The sequence below is a fragment of the Adelges cooleyi genome, unplaced genomic scaffold (genome assembly GCF_023614345.1).
Source record: "Adelges cooleyi isolate 19-005CV unplaced genomic scaffold, UGA_ACOO_1.1 ACOO_flye_CR_arks_rails_tigmint_CR_PRNA_32, whole genome shotgun sequence".
In the NCBI taxonomy this organism is placed as follows: domain Eukaryota; kingdom Metazoa; phylum Arthropoda; class Insecta; order Hemiptera; family Adelgidae; genus Adelges; species Adelges cooleyi.
In genome coordinates, this window is record NW_026095991.1 from 35,810 (window position 1) to 52,668 (window position 16,859).

Consider the following 16,859-nt stretch of genomic DNA (forward strand, 5'->3'; position numbering starts at 1 on the left):
TTTGCCTTTATTAAGACACTTTTGGGTTCGAATTTCAACTGGCTTTGAAGTATAAAGTTTATTTCATAAGACAACTGACAAAAATAAAACAGTTTCAACCTAAGAGGAGGGAGTAACAGGTAAGCAATCGATACCATAATTTTTTTTTGGTTAAGTGGGTAATTCTGTATTATAACAAAAATTACGAAGATATTTTAGTTTGTCAAACTATATTGTATTACATTTTACTACTTAAATAAAATACCTCGAGCAAATAATGTGTATTTAATATTTATACATCAGGAGTATAAACATTGGTCTTAAGATAGATAATTTTTATTTTTTATTTTTCAAGTATATTATGATTATAAGATATTTTTCCTCAAGAGCAAAGGTATTATTATTGTTATTATTATATTATTATTAGTATTATGGAAATGCATCTTAAGCAGATACAATTTGCTAGTTATAGTTATAGATTTAGGCAAACATTTAATTTATTATATATATATAAACTATCTCATTATGAATGAAATCAGTAATTGAATATCTATCGAGGTCTGCCTGATGATATTGATTGGTTCGATGCATTATTAAAAAAGTGAAACACAATACTAATGTATGTTACATTCATTTTTACGGTCATATTTCTGGTATCGGGTGTATAGTAAATTAACTAAAATTTACGTGTAATTATGTGCCGTCGTTTGCATCAATTAAATAAAACCGTAGTGTAATAATGTGACGTCATTGGTTACAATTAAAATAATAATGCGGTTTGACGTCACCTGTGGGAAGTTTAATGGTTATAACAATGGGTAGCGGTATCCTTTGAGGGTTAGAAAATAGCTGAATTCGCAAATATTGTGTATAACAATAGGTGACCTAGATTACTGACCTGCGATAGAATTTTAATTGTTATCACAATAGGCTGACTTTAAATTACAACAATAGTGACGTCATTCTATTGTATCCCAGAAGCCTCATTTTATAGACTACTGACGGGGATGGGGATGTTAAATTTTCGTGTGGCTCGATCACCTAACCGACGAGGACAAATAAATAAATAGAATTGAAACGACACACGAACACTATGGTTAAAACAAATTAAATTGTTAATTAAACCCAGTGAGATAATGACTGGCTCATGATAAAAAAATTACCCAATTACATATCTGTTATCCATGTTAAAAAATTAGGTGCCTCATTTTGGTCCAAGACGAACCAATAAGTCCACTGGTCATCAGAATCCCAAAGACGCATATTATTAGGGCGATACGTTAGTGATAATACGCTTATTATTCCTTAGAATATAGCAATTTTGTAGTATTTTTTTTTTTTAATACATTTTTTTACACAAACCTTAGTGTCTCCAATTATCAAAACTACAATAATTGAGTTTCTTATCCTTTGTTTAATGTACTTTAATTTATCGAAAAATAAAAATATTTGAATTATAGAATTTATCAACAAAATTTAAGGTAATTATATGTATATTATTGTAAGGTGTATGTTTTACAACGGCATATTATTTAGTTTTCATCATCGATGCGCACAAGTAGTCAAAGTAAACGAATGTAGCCAAATAACGGCTGAAAACGCTTAGTACTTTTTCTAGGGGTCTAAAAAAGGTGGACTTTTTAAACTTAAGCCCTTGATTTTCTTTTTAAATAAAGAATATTCTGTCGAAAATACAGAGCAATCTTTAGCAATTGATATTTTGATAATATTTTTGATGCTAACTACTAAAAGTACCTAATGTTAATTATGTAAAATAGTGACATTTTTCATAAACAGTCGAACAAACGGTGGCCTTAGTTGACAGTTGTTAAACTATATTTATGACGTCGGTCTTTTTTTTTTTTTCGCGATACGGCTGCTACGGTTGACGATACACATATTATATAAAATTGTGAAATGTAGTATCTACATTTTTTTTATGAAACTTACTAAGTTGTACAGTAAATCATTTGAAAATTCCCTTTATTATAATTTAATAGATAAAAAAAAATGTAACGGGAATAAGTAAAAAAATTCAAAATGATGGAAAAACCCAAAAAGCTTTAAAATAGTCATTAGCGATTCAACATTTTATTGAACTTTTCAAATATAATTTGATCATTTCCTGAAAATATTTATGTCAATTAAATGTTTAACGATATTAACTCAGAACATATTATCACGATGTCAAACCATCATATTATCCAATAAAGGCTATTAAAAAAAAAAAAAAACATATTATCGCATTGTTGTGTCGGTTAAACAGTAATACAATTTATCTGGTGACAAATCCGATTACCATTCGAATAATGGTTTTTGAAATACCCTTGAACCTAACTGTAATGGCTTCGTTCCTATTACAGGCAGTAGTTATAAAATAATAAAATATCTATGTGCGCAAATCGTATGTAAATAGTACACCCGAATAGGACGTTTACTTTTTAATTTTGTAATTCGATTGAAAGTTTTTTTTTTTTGTAGATCAAAGTAGGACAACGAATGATACGAATTTCGGTTATAATATATTTGATTAAATCATAATATATCCATCTTAAGTATTCTGATAATCTATGGATAATAATAATTAGGGACCCATGTATTTCCATTATTACTACCTATTTTAACGCAAACATTGACAACAATGATTTAACTATACATACATTTTTACACAGCGATAAACGACCTTGTAAGTGTAACTCGTGACAAAGGACATTTTTAACAACAGATAAAATTTAAAACATGGTTTAAGCAACAGATGCTATGTATTTTAACTCCAGTTAAATGAGCTTATCTCTGTGTAAATATTCGGTGCAACCCGGCATAATCCGACCCACCAAATACAGGTAGAGAATAGATCTAGGGACAGACGATTGTAAGAGAGTCCAAACATAGTCATCGTGTTGATGATAAAGAATATTGTCATTCGTATGGTGCCAAAATGATATTTATTAAAAAATATAAGAAAAACAGTAAACATCAGACTTTGGTCATACGGTTGTAATTACGGCTGTACGTTTTTGGGTAAAATTTTGAAAAAGTTTACTCATTTTTGTTATTTTAACCATCTAGTACGTCAGTAATGTTCATAACGTTTTTTTTTTTATTCAATATTATTTGTAAAGCAAACAGGTATGAAAATTGTGCTGGCATTTTTTTTCTTCAAAAACATGTTATTATTTTTAAACCAGACGCATTGGCAAATAACAAAGCCATTACCGTTGTGTTTATTTAAATAATAGCGAAAAACCAAAAAAACTTTGGTTCAAATGTGGTTTTTGTATCTATTACTTACACACTATTGATAACAAAAATATGTTATTTTAACATTTTAACGTCTAACGTGTAAAGCGACGTGCGTCAAGGAATATTGTATATTATTTTCATTATTTCCAAAACCGCCAAAAACAATGAACATAGCAAATATTTTTAGCAACGTTTGACAAATTTCCATTTCTTGCGAATGTTAGTTGTTATTTTCATTAGAATAAATGGTCTTAAAACGTTAATCATTTTGGTGATTTATAACTTTTAAAAGTTCATTCAAGTTCCATTTTACCAAAAAAAAACTCAACATGCATATCTAAATCAATATACAGGTTGCTGACAGAGATGCCAATATCACGCCTCCCTAAATTCTATCACCGAAAGTGGAAAAACACAATGACCTTTAAATAACAAAATTAATTCACACAGGTCGTGCTTCATAGTTTTAAAAAATCGTCAACAAGTCAGGTGGATCATGAAATTCTAAACACCTTGAGTATTTGTCAGGGTTAGGTTACTATATTTTCATTTATGTTTACAGTGGAAATAAAAACGCACATCGAACAACCCAAGTGTTTTTCTAAAGTAAAAAAATTGTGGTACCGAGTAAACGCTTAGGCGAGAATTCGATGAACAACACTTCTAATAAAAAATCATATTTTTAAATCTTCGTTTACTTTTGAACTCGGTTGTCACTTTTAAATCACGTGCGCCGATGCTATTGGTTTTTTGCAATGATGTGAGCTTTTTTTTGAGTCTGTATACATTGTAACTTTTTAATACCGGACCAATTATTTTGTGTAGCAACTCTATAAATCACAAAATCTATCCATCTGACATTAAGTTGGATGGATTTGAAATTAAAGTTTAAACTTTTACTGGCTCCAATTTCGAGAAAAATGGTCAGACAGAGTTGAAATTCATAAGGAATATTAACACGATATTCTCCTATACGTCATTAGTCTCAAATTAAAAAATTTACCCATTTTCCAACCCCCCACGGGGGTTGCAAGGTGTTTTGTGTCATTTAGCCGTAATTTTAGGATTTTTTAGTTGAACATTTGACAAAACATTGTAATTTCGGCTCAATGGGGCTGATGCAATGGCTGGAATTATTATACTTGCTGGAATTCGGGAAAGAACATACTATGCGAACGCCTTTTTACGATATTATGTATATGTAGTATGTATATATCAAGTGTTTTTTTACTGAAAACTACAAAAATATTGTCAAATTTCCTAGCGTAGGTACAGTACATAGTGAAGCTGTTTATGAAACACATTTTAAATCGGTTAACGTCGTTTAGGTAGGTAAATTGTTCTACCGACTAATAATCAGTTCTGAAAACTATTACTGTGAAATTCAAATCCAAATAATTGTGTTCGAAACCCTGTTTGATAACTCGAAAGCCTAAAACATAGGTTAGATACATCACATAGGGGGTGGATGGTCCATCTCTAGAATACTTCCCTAGTAGCTCAGTGGTTACATAAAAAATGTACCATATTTTTTAAAAAACTTAAAATTTAATTTTGAAAAATGTTTTAGTATTTAGTGGTTTTTGCATGTCACTAAAAAGGATTATGATAAAAATTGAAGTGCCAAAAAAGCCAAAAACTGTTGTAGAAATTACAAGTTTAATTCCACTGAAAATATATTGATATTTAATTACGCCAACTCAAGATGGTTAAATTTCATTTTTGTAAAAATATTTGCCACTTTCTAGGTTAATGGTTTTTTTTTGTTTGTTATATCACACGATTTGTAAAAAAAAACCTTATTATTATTAATATTTATACTTATTTATATTAATTTATAAATATTCCACGAGAGCATTCAAAATAAATGGACCTCAAATAATGTAACTAGGTCGATTTAAGAGTTGTTGTTTTTGTTGAATAGTTTCTTTTTTAGTACATTGGCCTATGACTGTAACTGTTTGAATAAGCATACAAAACAACCCATCAAAATAAGTTTTCTTCTTATTTCAATAAATAACACATCTTGAAACGTGTTTCAATACGTTTCCGTTTAAGAAAGCGAATATACAATTATTTAGAAAATTAATGATAACATCGTATAAGATTTTTAAAAATCTATTAATCAAATATTATCAACCGTGTGTTGCTTACACACTTTATCGTTTTTCATAAAACACTAGCGCATTTCATACAACGAAAATTCAGACATTATGGTTTGGAAACCCAAATTTGGGTCTCTAGTTAAAGAAATGTGTACACGTTAGAAAATAATAGTTCTACTCGTTAAATTTTTTCCAAAAAACAAAGCCAGTACAGTTAGGTCGTGGCGTAGTGGGCAGGTGGAGGTCATAAGTCTACAGGAATTATTATTAAAACTGAAAGTGATAAAATCATTTTTAAACAAGCACTGGGTGGATACGATTAGGGTGGATCATCTGTCTGCCAATATAATGAAATATTTTCATTGCCTGCTTACTCACTCACACATAGCAACCTGGAAATCGACTGCGGTCAAAGTGTAATTTTCCCCTTTTTTCGGGGTTTTCCTTAAAAAAAAAAAGATTGACCACAGATGTTGTTGAGAAAATTGTGTATATTATAGTTCCATTCTAGATCTTAGTTTTCTGAACTAAATCCCCAAAACTGCTCGAAAAAATAAAATTAAGAAAAAAAAATCTATCCCTTTTATTGAAAACGAAAAAAAATTGATACAGTCAGAAATTAAAAGAAATTGTGTTGATTATACATGGAAGAACCCATATTTACATATATACTACTATATACTTGCACTTGATTATTTGGCTTTCTCTTTCCATAAAGTGACTTTTGTTCATGTTAATGCTCAGATCTAATATTTCAATTAAAATGTATTGTATTTTATTATATGTTGACCTTTGAATAAAAAGTACAACAACTCAATGAAATGTATAAATATTTAAAGGACCAAAGTGTAAAGAATTTGTAAAACAGCCACCGAAAATGTATTCGGTTATTATGATGATTACTGTCATGGCTTCACATAGACAATGTTCAATTTGCGGATAATTTTAAAACATTTTTTATAAATTATAATCTCTACTAGGTAGGTAGTGATGGCCCTACATGGATTAAAAGCTGTATGGGAGTGGCAGTATGTTAGCACACTCAATTTACCGGTTTGACATTCGGCAGTAATGGCCCTTGCATGGCCTAATAAACTGTCTCCGATATGTTATAGTAAATATGCAATTTAATAGTTGAAATGTTTTTGTTTTATTCATGCTATATTTTATAAAACGTCGTTAAACAAATACGTTATTATAGTAGACTTAATATTACTTTACGCTCTTCATCCATACAAAGCCCAAATTAATAAATCATAAGAAAACAAGTACCTTATATAAACACAGGTGTCTTGAAGCTGCGTCGCTAAAAAATACATCTACTAAAATAATCGGTTATTATTCAGCATAAGAACCATTTATGTGTTGGCTTTCTTCTAAAAAATATATTATCTTTATAAGCACGAAAAAGTTTAATTAAAAATATGTTTACAAAGTATATTTTATTGTTTTGTTTAACGTATTATATTCCAAAGGTTGACTCAATGGATGAAGTGGTAATTATAGATTTTTCAACGATTCCTTATTCATATTAACAAATTATTATTATTATCTTAAAATTAATGGTATTTATTTAAATAGAGGGTTTATTGTCTATATGAGGTAGAACGTGGAGAGGTATAGTGTCCCTATAAACTCACCTCCCCGTTTCTATTACATATAACATCAGGAAACAAATAAATCTAAAACTTCAATACATATTAAATTAACTTCTTTGTTTATTTTTTATACAAACAGTTTATTATAATCTTCACAGTTATTAGTGCACCAATACCCGTGCATACCTGCATATTATGCATGTACTGTTGTGTATTATTTGCATTAGTATGTACTTCGCCAGTATAAGCAGAATGTATGCAAGGTGGGAGTAGCAAACGTCTGTTTCTCGGTTTTTTTGAAATTCGAAACTCTATTATATTGTTTGACAACTCATAGCACACACTTGAACAAAGAAGTATTATTATTAAATTAAAAAAAAAAATTGCTATTCCCACTCCTCCCAACAAAAAATAATTTAATTTGTACTCTCTGACGGATTATTTAGGGAAAACAAAACTTAAAACAATAGTATTTCACAAAATAGTAAAAAATTGTTTATGAAATTGGCTAAAAAAAAAAAACACTTATTATACTATTGCATTACGACTTTCAGGAAATAGAAATTCTATGGGACACGATAAGAGGCGAAAGTGACTTTATTAACCACGATCATTTCCGTAGTTATTATAAAGACGAAGATCAAAGTGAACTCTTAAGCGTAATAGAGACTTATGGCCACAAGTGTACGGCGGAAAGTCAAAGTAATCTTGATTAATTTGTATTACACGTCACATTTATGTCACCCCGAAAAAATGGAATATTTTATCAAGCTGTGAAGCTATTGTTTATACAATTATGTGTTTTCATTTTGTATTTTTTGCAACTTGTCCTTTGATATGCCCTAAACCATCGAACCGAATTCTTCATGCAGCAGGTGTATAGATATTAGAACCAATTGCTTCGCGAAGAATGACTATTATTATATTAGAAATCGTACATGAAAGGTACATTAACGGTATTGAAAAATATTATGTTTGAATTAAAAATAGAAAACAAAACAAAAATTTACATCATTTTCAACTTTATACTACAGCTTTTTATAACTCAAATATGCTGGGTTTTTTCATAGTATGGTGGTTTTTAGGTAAAGGTGAAAACAGAATGGATTTAAAGGAGTTTACAAAAGCTGCGTCTGAAGGCTGCATAAACATATGTTCTAAGCAGGTGATTTGTTAATTATTGTGTTTTATTATTATTGTTTTAACACAATGATATTATGCTTAATGAATATAACTATTCAAAATTGTTTAATAATAATTTTATACGAGTTTTTAAAAAAATGTCTAGGCAATCGATGCTGTATTCAATAAAATAATCGCAAACAAAAAAAACGGAGACCATATTACCAGCCAAGACATGATTCAATATTATGGACTAACAGTTCCATTACCTCAAATCGAATATGTTATAAGCAAATACGGTAAAGAGCAAATGTTCTGTAAATAATGAGTTTTGTACTTTTATTAGAAATATTTACAACTGTAGTTTCAACATTTACGCGATCATTGAAATAATTTTAAACCTTGTTGTTTGGTCTGCGTTGTAAAACGACTATCAGTATTAATATTGTTTTTAATATTATTTATAATAATTTGTACATAGTAATTATGTTATGTTGGTGATTTTTAGTTGTTGGACAAAAACATTTAAATTTCTCTGCACTTAGAAAGGCCATAAACACTGGTGATCTTCCAAAACCTTGGCGTGATGAAATTGCAATTCGGGCGGTATGAATTGTTTTATTTTTGTATTATATTAGCTATTTGCATGAACACATTAAGTTCACCTATGCACATAGATACATAGTATGCACATGAAATATAATATTTTTTATCACTTTTGTGAACCCCTTCCCCACTTCCCCTTCAAATAAGCAGGGTTTAGCAAGGTTTTTGACTAAAAGCATCTAATTCACAGGATCACCGTTCAAAATCCCAATATACCATTATCCCGACAAGTTGCTACCCCGACAAAAAATCTATTGGGTATAGTTTATTTGTGGATTTATTGTCAATTATAAAAAATGTATAGAACGATTGAGTCCCAAGATGCGAAGGAACTCGACAGTTTAGCCCTGCGTTGGAGTCAACGTACTCTAAAATAATTAAAATCTTATATAACTACATCGGTGTCCGCCTACTTCATTTGGATCTCTATCATCGCAGATTACGTAAGGCATAGCTGTTTCGAGAACTTTTTCTTCTCAAAGCTGCGCCTTTTTTGGCGATGCCCAAAATTTTAAAAACTCGATGGAGAAACATGAAAATGAGTGGAATAGGTTAGGTTAGGAGTAGATAAAGTTAGGTTACGAGTATCTACAAGGGCAAATCTTGAAAGTGCCATCTAGAAGACGTACGTCACTTTTTGCGAGGAATACCAAGTTTCCCAAACATCAGTTTTACAGACATTGTAAAAATGCAAAATTAACATATTAAAGAGTTATTATTAAAGTTGAAATTAAAGAATTAAAAAATATCGAAGAATACACGACACTAGTCCTGGTCATGTAGTACTTTTGTATTTGTATGTATTTTTCGGGATTTTGGATTTGGGGAAATGACCGTGAACCGATTCGCAGTGTCAAATTTGACGGTTTAAGGTACAATTTAATAAATTCTACAAGTCTGCCTAATTATTTAGAAATATGTATATATGAATTACCTTAGGGTGTTATAGGAAGACCAAATCCACGTTGAGATGGTAAATTATTTTTAGGACATTTTTTGGACTTTTTAAAATATTAATTTTATATTTTGTTGGCGTAAATTAGACAATAGAGTAAAAATAGTTTGTCGAGTTAGTTAAAAACAGTCTCGAATCACATATTATATTTTGTTGTCTACTATTTTCAGGAAATAGAACATCTATTTAACAAGATGAAAAATAAACAATCGGATTATGTTAGCGATGTACACATGAGTTTTTACTATGGTGGCTTTAACGACATTGAATTTCAAAACACTGCGAAAAATTACGGAACCGAACACAATTTAGAAGACGGTAAAATGTTAACGCTATAGTATTTTAGTTCTTGAATTAGGTACCACTCTAAAAGTAACATGCAAACTCATAAGTAAGAAAATCTTAAAAAAAAAATAGTAAATTATGTAATTTGAATCTTAATAGGTATTTTTATTTAAATAGTTGACGAAAATATACTTTTAAGCTTGAAAACTATAAAATTGTACTGTAATAGAAAAAAAATGTATGTTTAGAGGCAATATTTGAAGATGATCAATACAGAATGAAAATTGATGATTTTCAAAGGGCCGGGTCTGATGGTTACATACCAAGATTTAGTAAAAAGGTGTGTGAAAAGTATTATGTTACTTCTAATTATATTTTAATTGTGCGCACTCGCCAGTTACAATGGAGTAAAACTGGGTATTACCATTGACTATAAATATTAATAAATATTAATATTTATAATTAATGGTATTACTACCCAACAGACTAATAAAGGCGAATAACAGTAGAGTTAAGCCTATAAATGATAATTCGATAAACGTAGTATAATGTCCATACATGTTGCTATAGATTAGCATAGATTAGATTAGGTAGATAAGATTATCAATTAATTGATTTCTTATCTACGGTGCATAATTATTGCATCCCATCTCCGTATAGTCGTCAAAGTTCAATACTAGTTGCCTCCGACGATGCAACTGCATAACCAAAACATGGAAAACTTTCCCTTAAGGATCAATAACATGAAACTTTATTTGACAGAGTATTAATAGACAAATTATGAGTAGTACATTTAAAACGCATAGACTGATGGTTTGTTATTGTTATAACAGTATGCACAATTAGTACTATTACCATTAGCTATAGTATACTGCACATACATTGTGAAACATATACTATGTATAATTATTTAAAAATAAAGTACAAACTTACATATTATAAGTGTGTATGTAAAACTATAAAACTTTTCTTTGCTTAAAATGAACCGTGGGAGGGAATTTGTATACCCTTGTAAGGCAACTTCTGTGTAAAATATCGGCTACATGCAATGCATAACCTAACTGATAGTTTATGACCCTAAAAGTTACGATAAGAAATGGAAGCAATTTGTATGCGTCGGTTTCCTAGAAGTAATAATAAGTTGTAAACGAAATAATGGAACATGTATTTAACTACTTAAAAAAAACTTTCAGTTGATAAACGATGAATTTAAGAAAATAACTCTAGAAACAGAGGACAGAAATAGTATTTCCTTCGAAGAACTAGTTGAATATTATAAAACAAAAATTCCTGTGACTCATATTGAATATATTATACGTAACTACGGGGAAACGCAAGGTAAATATGATTTTTAACTACTGCTTTTAACGACCGTACATTGAAGGCATACACACAGTTTTCACTAGAAATATTGTAGTTTTAAACCTAACCCAACATTTACTTATAGGTGTTTTATACATACAAAATAACTTGTGTAGGTCTTAAGAAGGAAATAATTTGACCCACTATCAATAGTGCTGCTGTAACTACATTTATTTGTAAAGTAACATTTAGCTTTCAATTACACAATAAATAATTACAAATTACGTCGTTGTCCACATTTCAACTAAAATTATTAAATACAAAATAACATATTATACATTTTTTTTTGTTGTTATTTTTATTTATTATTATTTTTTCTTTATTATTAATAGCAATTTTAATGTAATAGGATACCTATATATTTGTACATCATGCAAGTTCAAAAATACCATTATTGATTATTCTATTTAGCTCCATATTTCTTGGAAATTTTACACTTCACTAAAACATTTTAATATCTATTTTGTTTTACTTTTAGTCGTTTATAAATGTAGTTTATGAATTATGATATATTGATGTTTTCCAGATGGACAACGCCGAATGAATCTCAATGGCTTCACCAGAGCTATAAACGGAGGTTATCTTCCAAATCTGTTATGTGATGCAGTTAAGGTAGTAAATATTAGTGTTCAAAATTGTATGAGTTTTGTATTAAAAAAAAAAACCCGTTTAGGCGATGTATACTTTATTTAAGGATATACTCCCAAAGGATGTGGAAAGAAACCATATTTTACTCGATGACATGGTTAAATATTACAAGACAAAAGAACCACACACAGACTTATATACACTCAGAAAAATTTTAAAAAAATTCGGACAATATCGTGGTGATTATGATTTTTAATAATGTCACCAGATTGACGTCAGATTTTTTCAACAATATCTTATACACCTTTTATACGTTTTCTGTTTAGGGGCTACTTCTGCCGAAAGGAACCATTGGGAGGAACATTTCGACTATCAATGGAATGGTATGTATTATGGTTTTTAATAGCTGCATCTATTCTCAAGTAAACTGTATGTATACTTGTTTAAAAAAACATTTTAATATTTATTTTTAGTAATCCAAACTTTATATTTTGTCTTGTTTGTGATTTTTAGGTGGACAGTACATGTTAAATTTCGCGAACTTCAGAAGAAGCATGGAACAAGAAATGTGGAGTTCTTTCAGTCCTGCAGAGATGGACATTTGATCCAGCGTGGTTTCCGATAAGTTATTACTTTAAGAAGAACCCACAAATTTAATCAAAACGATTAAAACGTTTCACAAATAATGTTTCAATAATTTGTCATAATAATATGCCGTCTCATACTTAATTAGACACTGTCGTTCAATTCAATAAATATATATATATAGAAATATGCAATATATATATACTAGTATTTTGTTATGCCACTCGTTGTGTATTATCACTTGTAATACCTAGTTTCATCAGTATAATATGTTACCGTAAAACTTGTTCTTTAGTAAAAAAAAAACAAATTTATCAAAATATGAGAATAACTGTTCTAACGTGTGATTTAAATAAAAAAATGTATATGACAAATCAATACAAATGTCCAACTGCGGCAATTCAAAAATGACACAGTATTTTTGTTTGAATATACCACTTATTATGTAAACTATACTTATGTTATATGCCTACTCTAATCTGTTATCATTATCTTTATTATCACATACCATAATATCGTTTAATTTTAATTTAAGGTTCTTACAAAACATCAAAAATGTGACTTGTTAGAAATGTATTTTATGTTAAAATATGAAAGTATTTATGTATTAACTAATAAACTAAGGAATACAAACACTTATATCAACAATATTAAAAACATTTTGAAAAAAAAATCACCAAAAAAAAAAGTTTATCAATCTAAGATTTTCTAGTAATAATGTGGTAGTATTCTTTTGAGTATGGTAATAAAAAAAATTATACTGACATAAAACTGACAGCTATGAGTGTATGGAATAGGCAGTTTACGACTTTTGTGACTTCACTATTGATTCAGGTAAACAAAAGTTATTGAAAATACCAGTTTTATAACATTTAACTATTATACAAAGCTCTATTTTACATAATATAAATATATATACAGGCATGTACTCGCTTCTCTTATAGGGCGTTCTTTGCAGCCTATATGGGCGCCTAATATTGGTATTATTTCACTCTAGGCTCTAGAGGTTAATAGATAACCGGTAAAAAACTTAATTGTTTCAGCTCCTCCGTACTATAAATAAATAAATGCCTATTTGAAATAGCCGTCAACACTTTTAGTACATTTATTTATGCATATGACATATCGGCTTATATATATGGTAACAATTTCAAATAAAATTTAACATAATCAAAAATGATTTTTTTTTATTTATTATATTTTAATTGTTTCAACATAATCTTGTTTTTACAATATAAAAAATGATAAATTTCTATGAAAATGAACAATAAAAAATATAATTAGAAACAAAAATGAATAAATAAATAACAATTATAAAACTAGAAATTAAATAATTATAATCGCACAGCAAGTTCCTCAAGCCATTTCGCTGCGTCTGGGCCATACTCGTGCAGTTTTTCCAGCCCTTCTTCAAACTTTGTGATAGGGCACACCTCTACAATGTGCAATAGTACATTAGATTTAGTACATAATTCTAATTTTAAAAAATTGATGAAATATAAAAGTTGACATTTAAGTTTCAAAAAATGATATCAAAAAAACTTAGGAGAGAGGTAAAAAAATATTGTGAAAAATTGAGATCACATTGTATTAAAATTACATAATAAAAAAATTGTATTTCTTATTAAACTACAGAGGGTCCGGTATCCAAAGGTTCACATTTAAGCGTTTTCTTGGCCACACAACCAATCAAATATAGAGAGATGGATAAATCGGGTACGGTCAGAAGTCTCTCAAAAGTTAGCAAAGTTGGGTCAAAGCAATTGTCAAATCTAAATATGATTTTATCACAATAAAATGCTTCGATGCGAATTTGCAAATGATAAGTACGCAGCTCAAACCAGATATTGTGGGTTTTTTTTTGTGATAATTAAAATTTTTTGAAGTTTATTTGATAAAAATATTGATTTGCTAATAAGTTGTTGACAATAAATAAGCAATAGAAGTATTAAATAATAAATGCCACACTGCAGAGATCTCTGCGTATTATTGGATACAACAAATCTAAACGTCGACTACTTTATTGTTACTTTATACAAGTGAAGAGAAAAAAAAATCAAATTTATTCTCATAGTTTATTGTCTCTTACTTGTAAGAGACAATAAATAAGTCTTGACTTAACAATTAACTCTTTGATTAGGGAAGTATTACTGAAAACTGGTCCCCCTTGTGTTTTTATGGGCTGGTTAAAAAAACAAACAAAAAACTCTTTGATTAAGTTTTTAACTCTAACTACAGCTGAACAAGCATCGGATATTATTTAGTTATCAGTTGACAGTTTCATATCATTCAAATATTCTTACTGGAATTTAGATGTACAGCTATCTCAGTATTGGCTTAAGCATCTCTTAAAGATTGCAAAATGACCGAAAAAATATTTTACCCCTTCACCGCACGTCTGTTACTTCTAATGCTAATAACTCTAACACTTGTAAAAATCTAAATAGTGTAGGGCATTAAAATACTCGATAATGTAGATTGTGGGACACTTGTATACACAAAAAAGGTACAACTTGATTTTTGTAATTACAAAGAACAACCGATAAATTTACATATGTTTCTACTTGTAATAATTATTTTAGTCCTGTGATTCCCTCGCCCCCCCCCCTATGCCCCATCAACAGTGTACTAGCTTTTCTAATTTTGATTTTGTTTTAAAACTTTTTTAACACTCATTTTGCTGTCGAGTGCCTACAGTATTACGTTTGTAAAATCACAAATCGTTTGCATTTTAATACAAATAGTCAAACCAGAAGACTACGTATACAAATGGTACACGTAATCATTGTCTGTGTTTTTACACATGATATTTTTTTAACTGTAATATATTTTGTTGGGTGGATATTCAAATCATACATGTATTGGTTGCAAAAGAATAAATCCCAAGATCTGTGTGAAAAAAACCTAAAACAGAATGTCTGATTCGAGAATATTGTCAACCTATGATTTTCTTAAGACCTCATTTTATACGTTGAAAATTATAAAAAGAAATTTATTTACAAATAATTAACCAACAGTTATTTTAAATTGTTTATCTTTTCGATGGATAGACGAATGTTCAATTTCTAATACTTGGTTTAGAAAACCAGCTTAGCAGTGTCGGGAAATGGCGCAAACTGTGATAATTTTCAACTTACACAAAGTATCTTTAATATTTTATAATGTAGCGAACCGAATGTTTATTAAATTACACTAATTTTCTAAAAGAATTTTTAGTATAGAATTATTCACCCTAATAACAGAAATACATTTTTATAAACATTATTGTTACTGGGTACAATGCCTTTATTGATATGTGTGTTTCTACTATTACAGATCCGTATCAAAGCAATAATTTGAGGGTAATGTTATCACATTGAGTTTTAATAATTCATATATTATATCTGTGCCCCTATAGCATACTCGTGCCTCAAACCCACTGTACTGGCTTTAACATGGATATGCTATTGGGCTGGATACAAAAAATGTAATGTTGCTATTTTCACGTGACAATATTAAAAAATATATTTTAAATATGAAGAGATAAGTGATAAAAGATTAGGGATAAGAGTTAAAAGACAAATATAAGTGATAACGTATAAGAGATCACATAATATCCACGATTTAATGTTTTTCTGCAGAGCGGAGAAAATAACTAGTTTTTTTTTATACTTGCAATTTGCACTATACTTTTATATCATTGCACTCAAATTTTTTTTTTTTACTATTGCGGATCGAACATCCAAAATATGGTGACAGATTCTACAGTTGTGGTAAAAATGGCGATTTTTATTCGTATAAATACGTTTACCTTGGACGTGGAGCCAAGAGACTTTTGCTTTTGCAATGATGTGGTTTTTTTTTGTGCCTATCCCTGTTAGAGAAAAGGGTTTACGATATTTTTTTGGTTCGTCAATGTTTATCGGTAATACTGTGTTTACAGTAGTAGTGTGTTAAAAGAATATTCCATACAAATTTGGAACTATTTTTAACAAAAAAATACGGAGCGCCGTTATTTTAGTTTGTAAAATATGTAAATTTTTTATTTTAAACGGGAAGGGTTGAATTATTATTTATTTTTGGCACACTAAAGTGCCATGCAGGTATGGTTTCTGATCTGTACAGTTGCTGCACGAAGAAATCGGATCAGAGGTTTACAAGACATCACATCGTAGGTACAGACACAAAAAAAATATATATATATTAAAATACATCATTGTAAATACAATACATTCTAAGCTCCGCATCGAGGCACAAATTAAACACAACGTTGCATATACAGTTTACCGTTTTAGCACTGCAACGAAGCTAAAAATATGAAACTTATGTTCGAATTTACATAAGTGTTTTATATTATTAGAAACATATGTATCGGTTTGTTGTTATACAAATAACATTGTCTTTTGCGTCAAACACAAACGAACAGATTATTATTGTTATACCACAAGGAAA

The 16,859-nt window shown here is 29.3% G+C and overlaps 1 protein-coding gene across 1 annotated transcript; it reads left to right on the forward strand.

Moving 5' to 3' along the window:
• The first annotated feature begins 6,648 nt into the window (after positions 1 to 6,648).
• LOC126839972 (uncharacterized) lies at positions 6,649 to 12,928 on the forward strand. The gene is made up of 12 exons (XM_050575438.1): positions 6,649 to 6,823; positions 7,480 to 7,627; positions 8,011 to 8,090; positions 8,214 to 8,346; positions 8,556 to 8,653; positions 9,779 to 9,926; positions 10,142 to 10,233; positions 11,087 to 11,231; positions 11,782 to 11,867; positions 11,929 to 12,082; positions 12,170 to 12,226; positions 12,357 to 12,928. Exons 1-12 carry the CDS (start codon positions 6,752 to 6,754, stop codon positions 12,446 to 12,448), a joined length of 1,305 nt encoding a protein of 434 aa, XP_050431395.1. The 5' UTR covers positions 6,649 to 6,751; the 3' UTR covers positions 12,449 to 12,928.
• Positions 12,929 to 16,859: the final 3,931 nt, after the last annotated feature.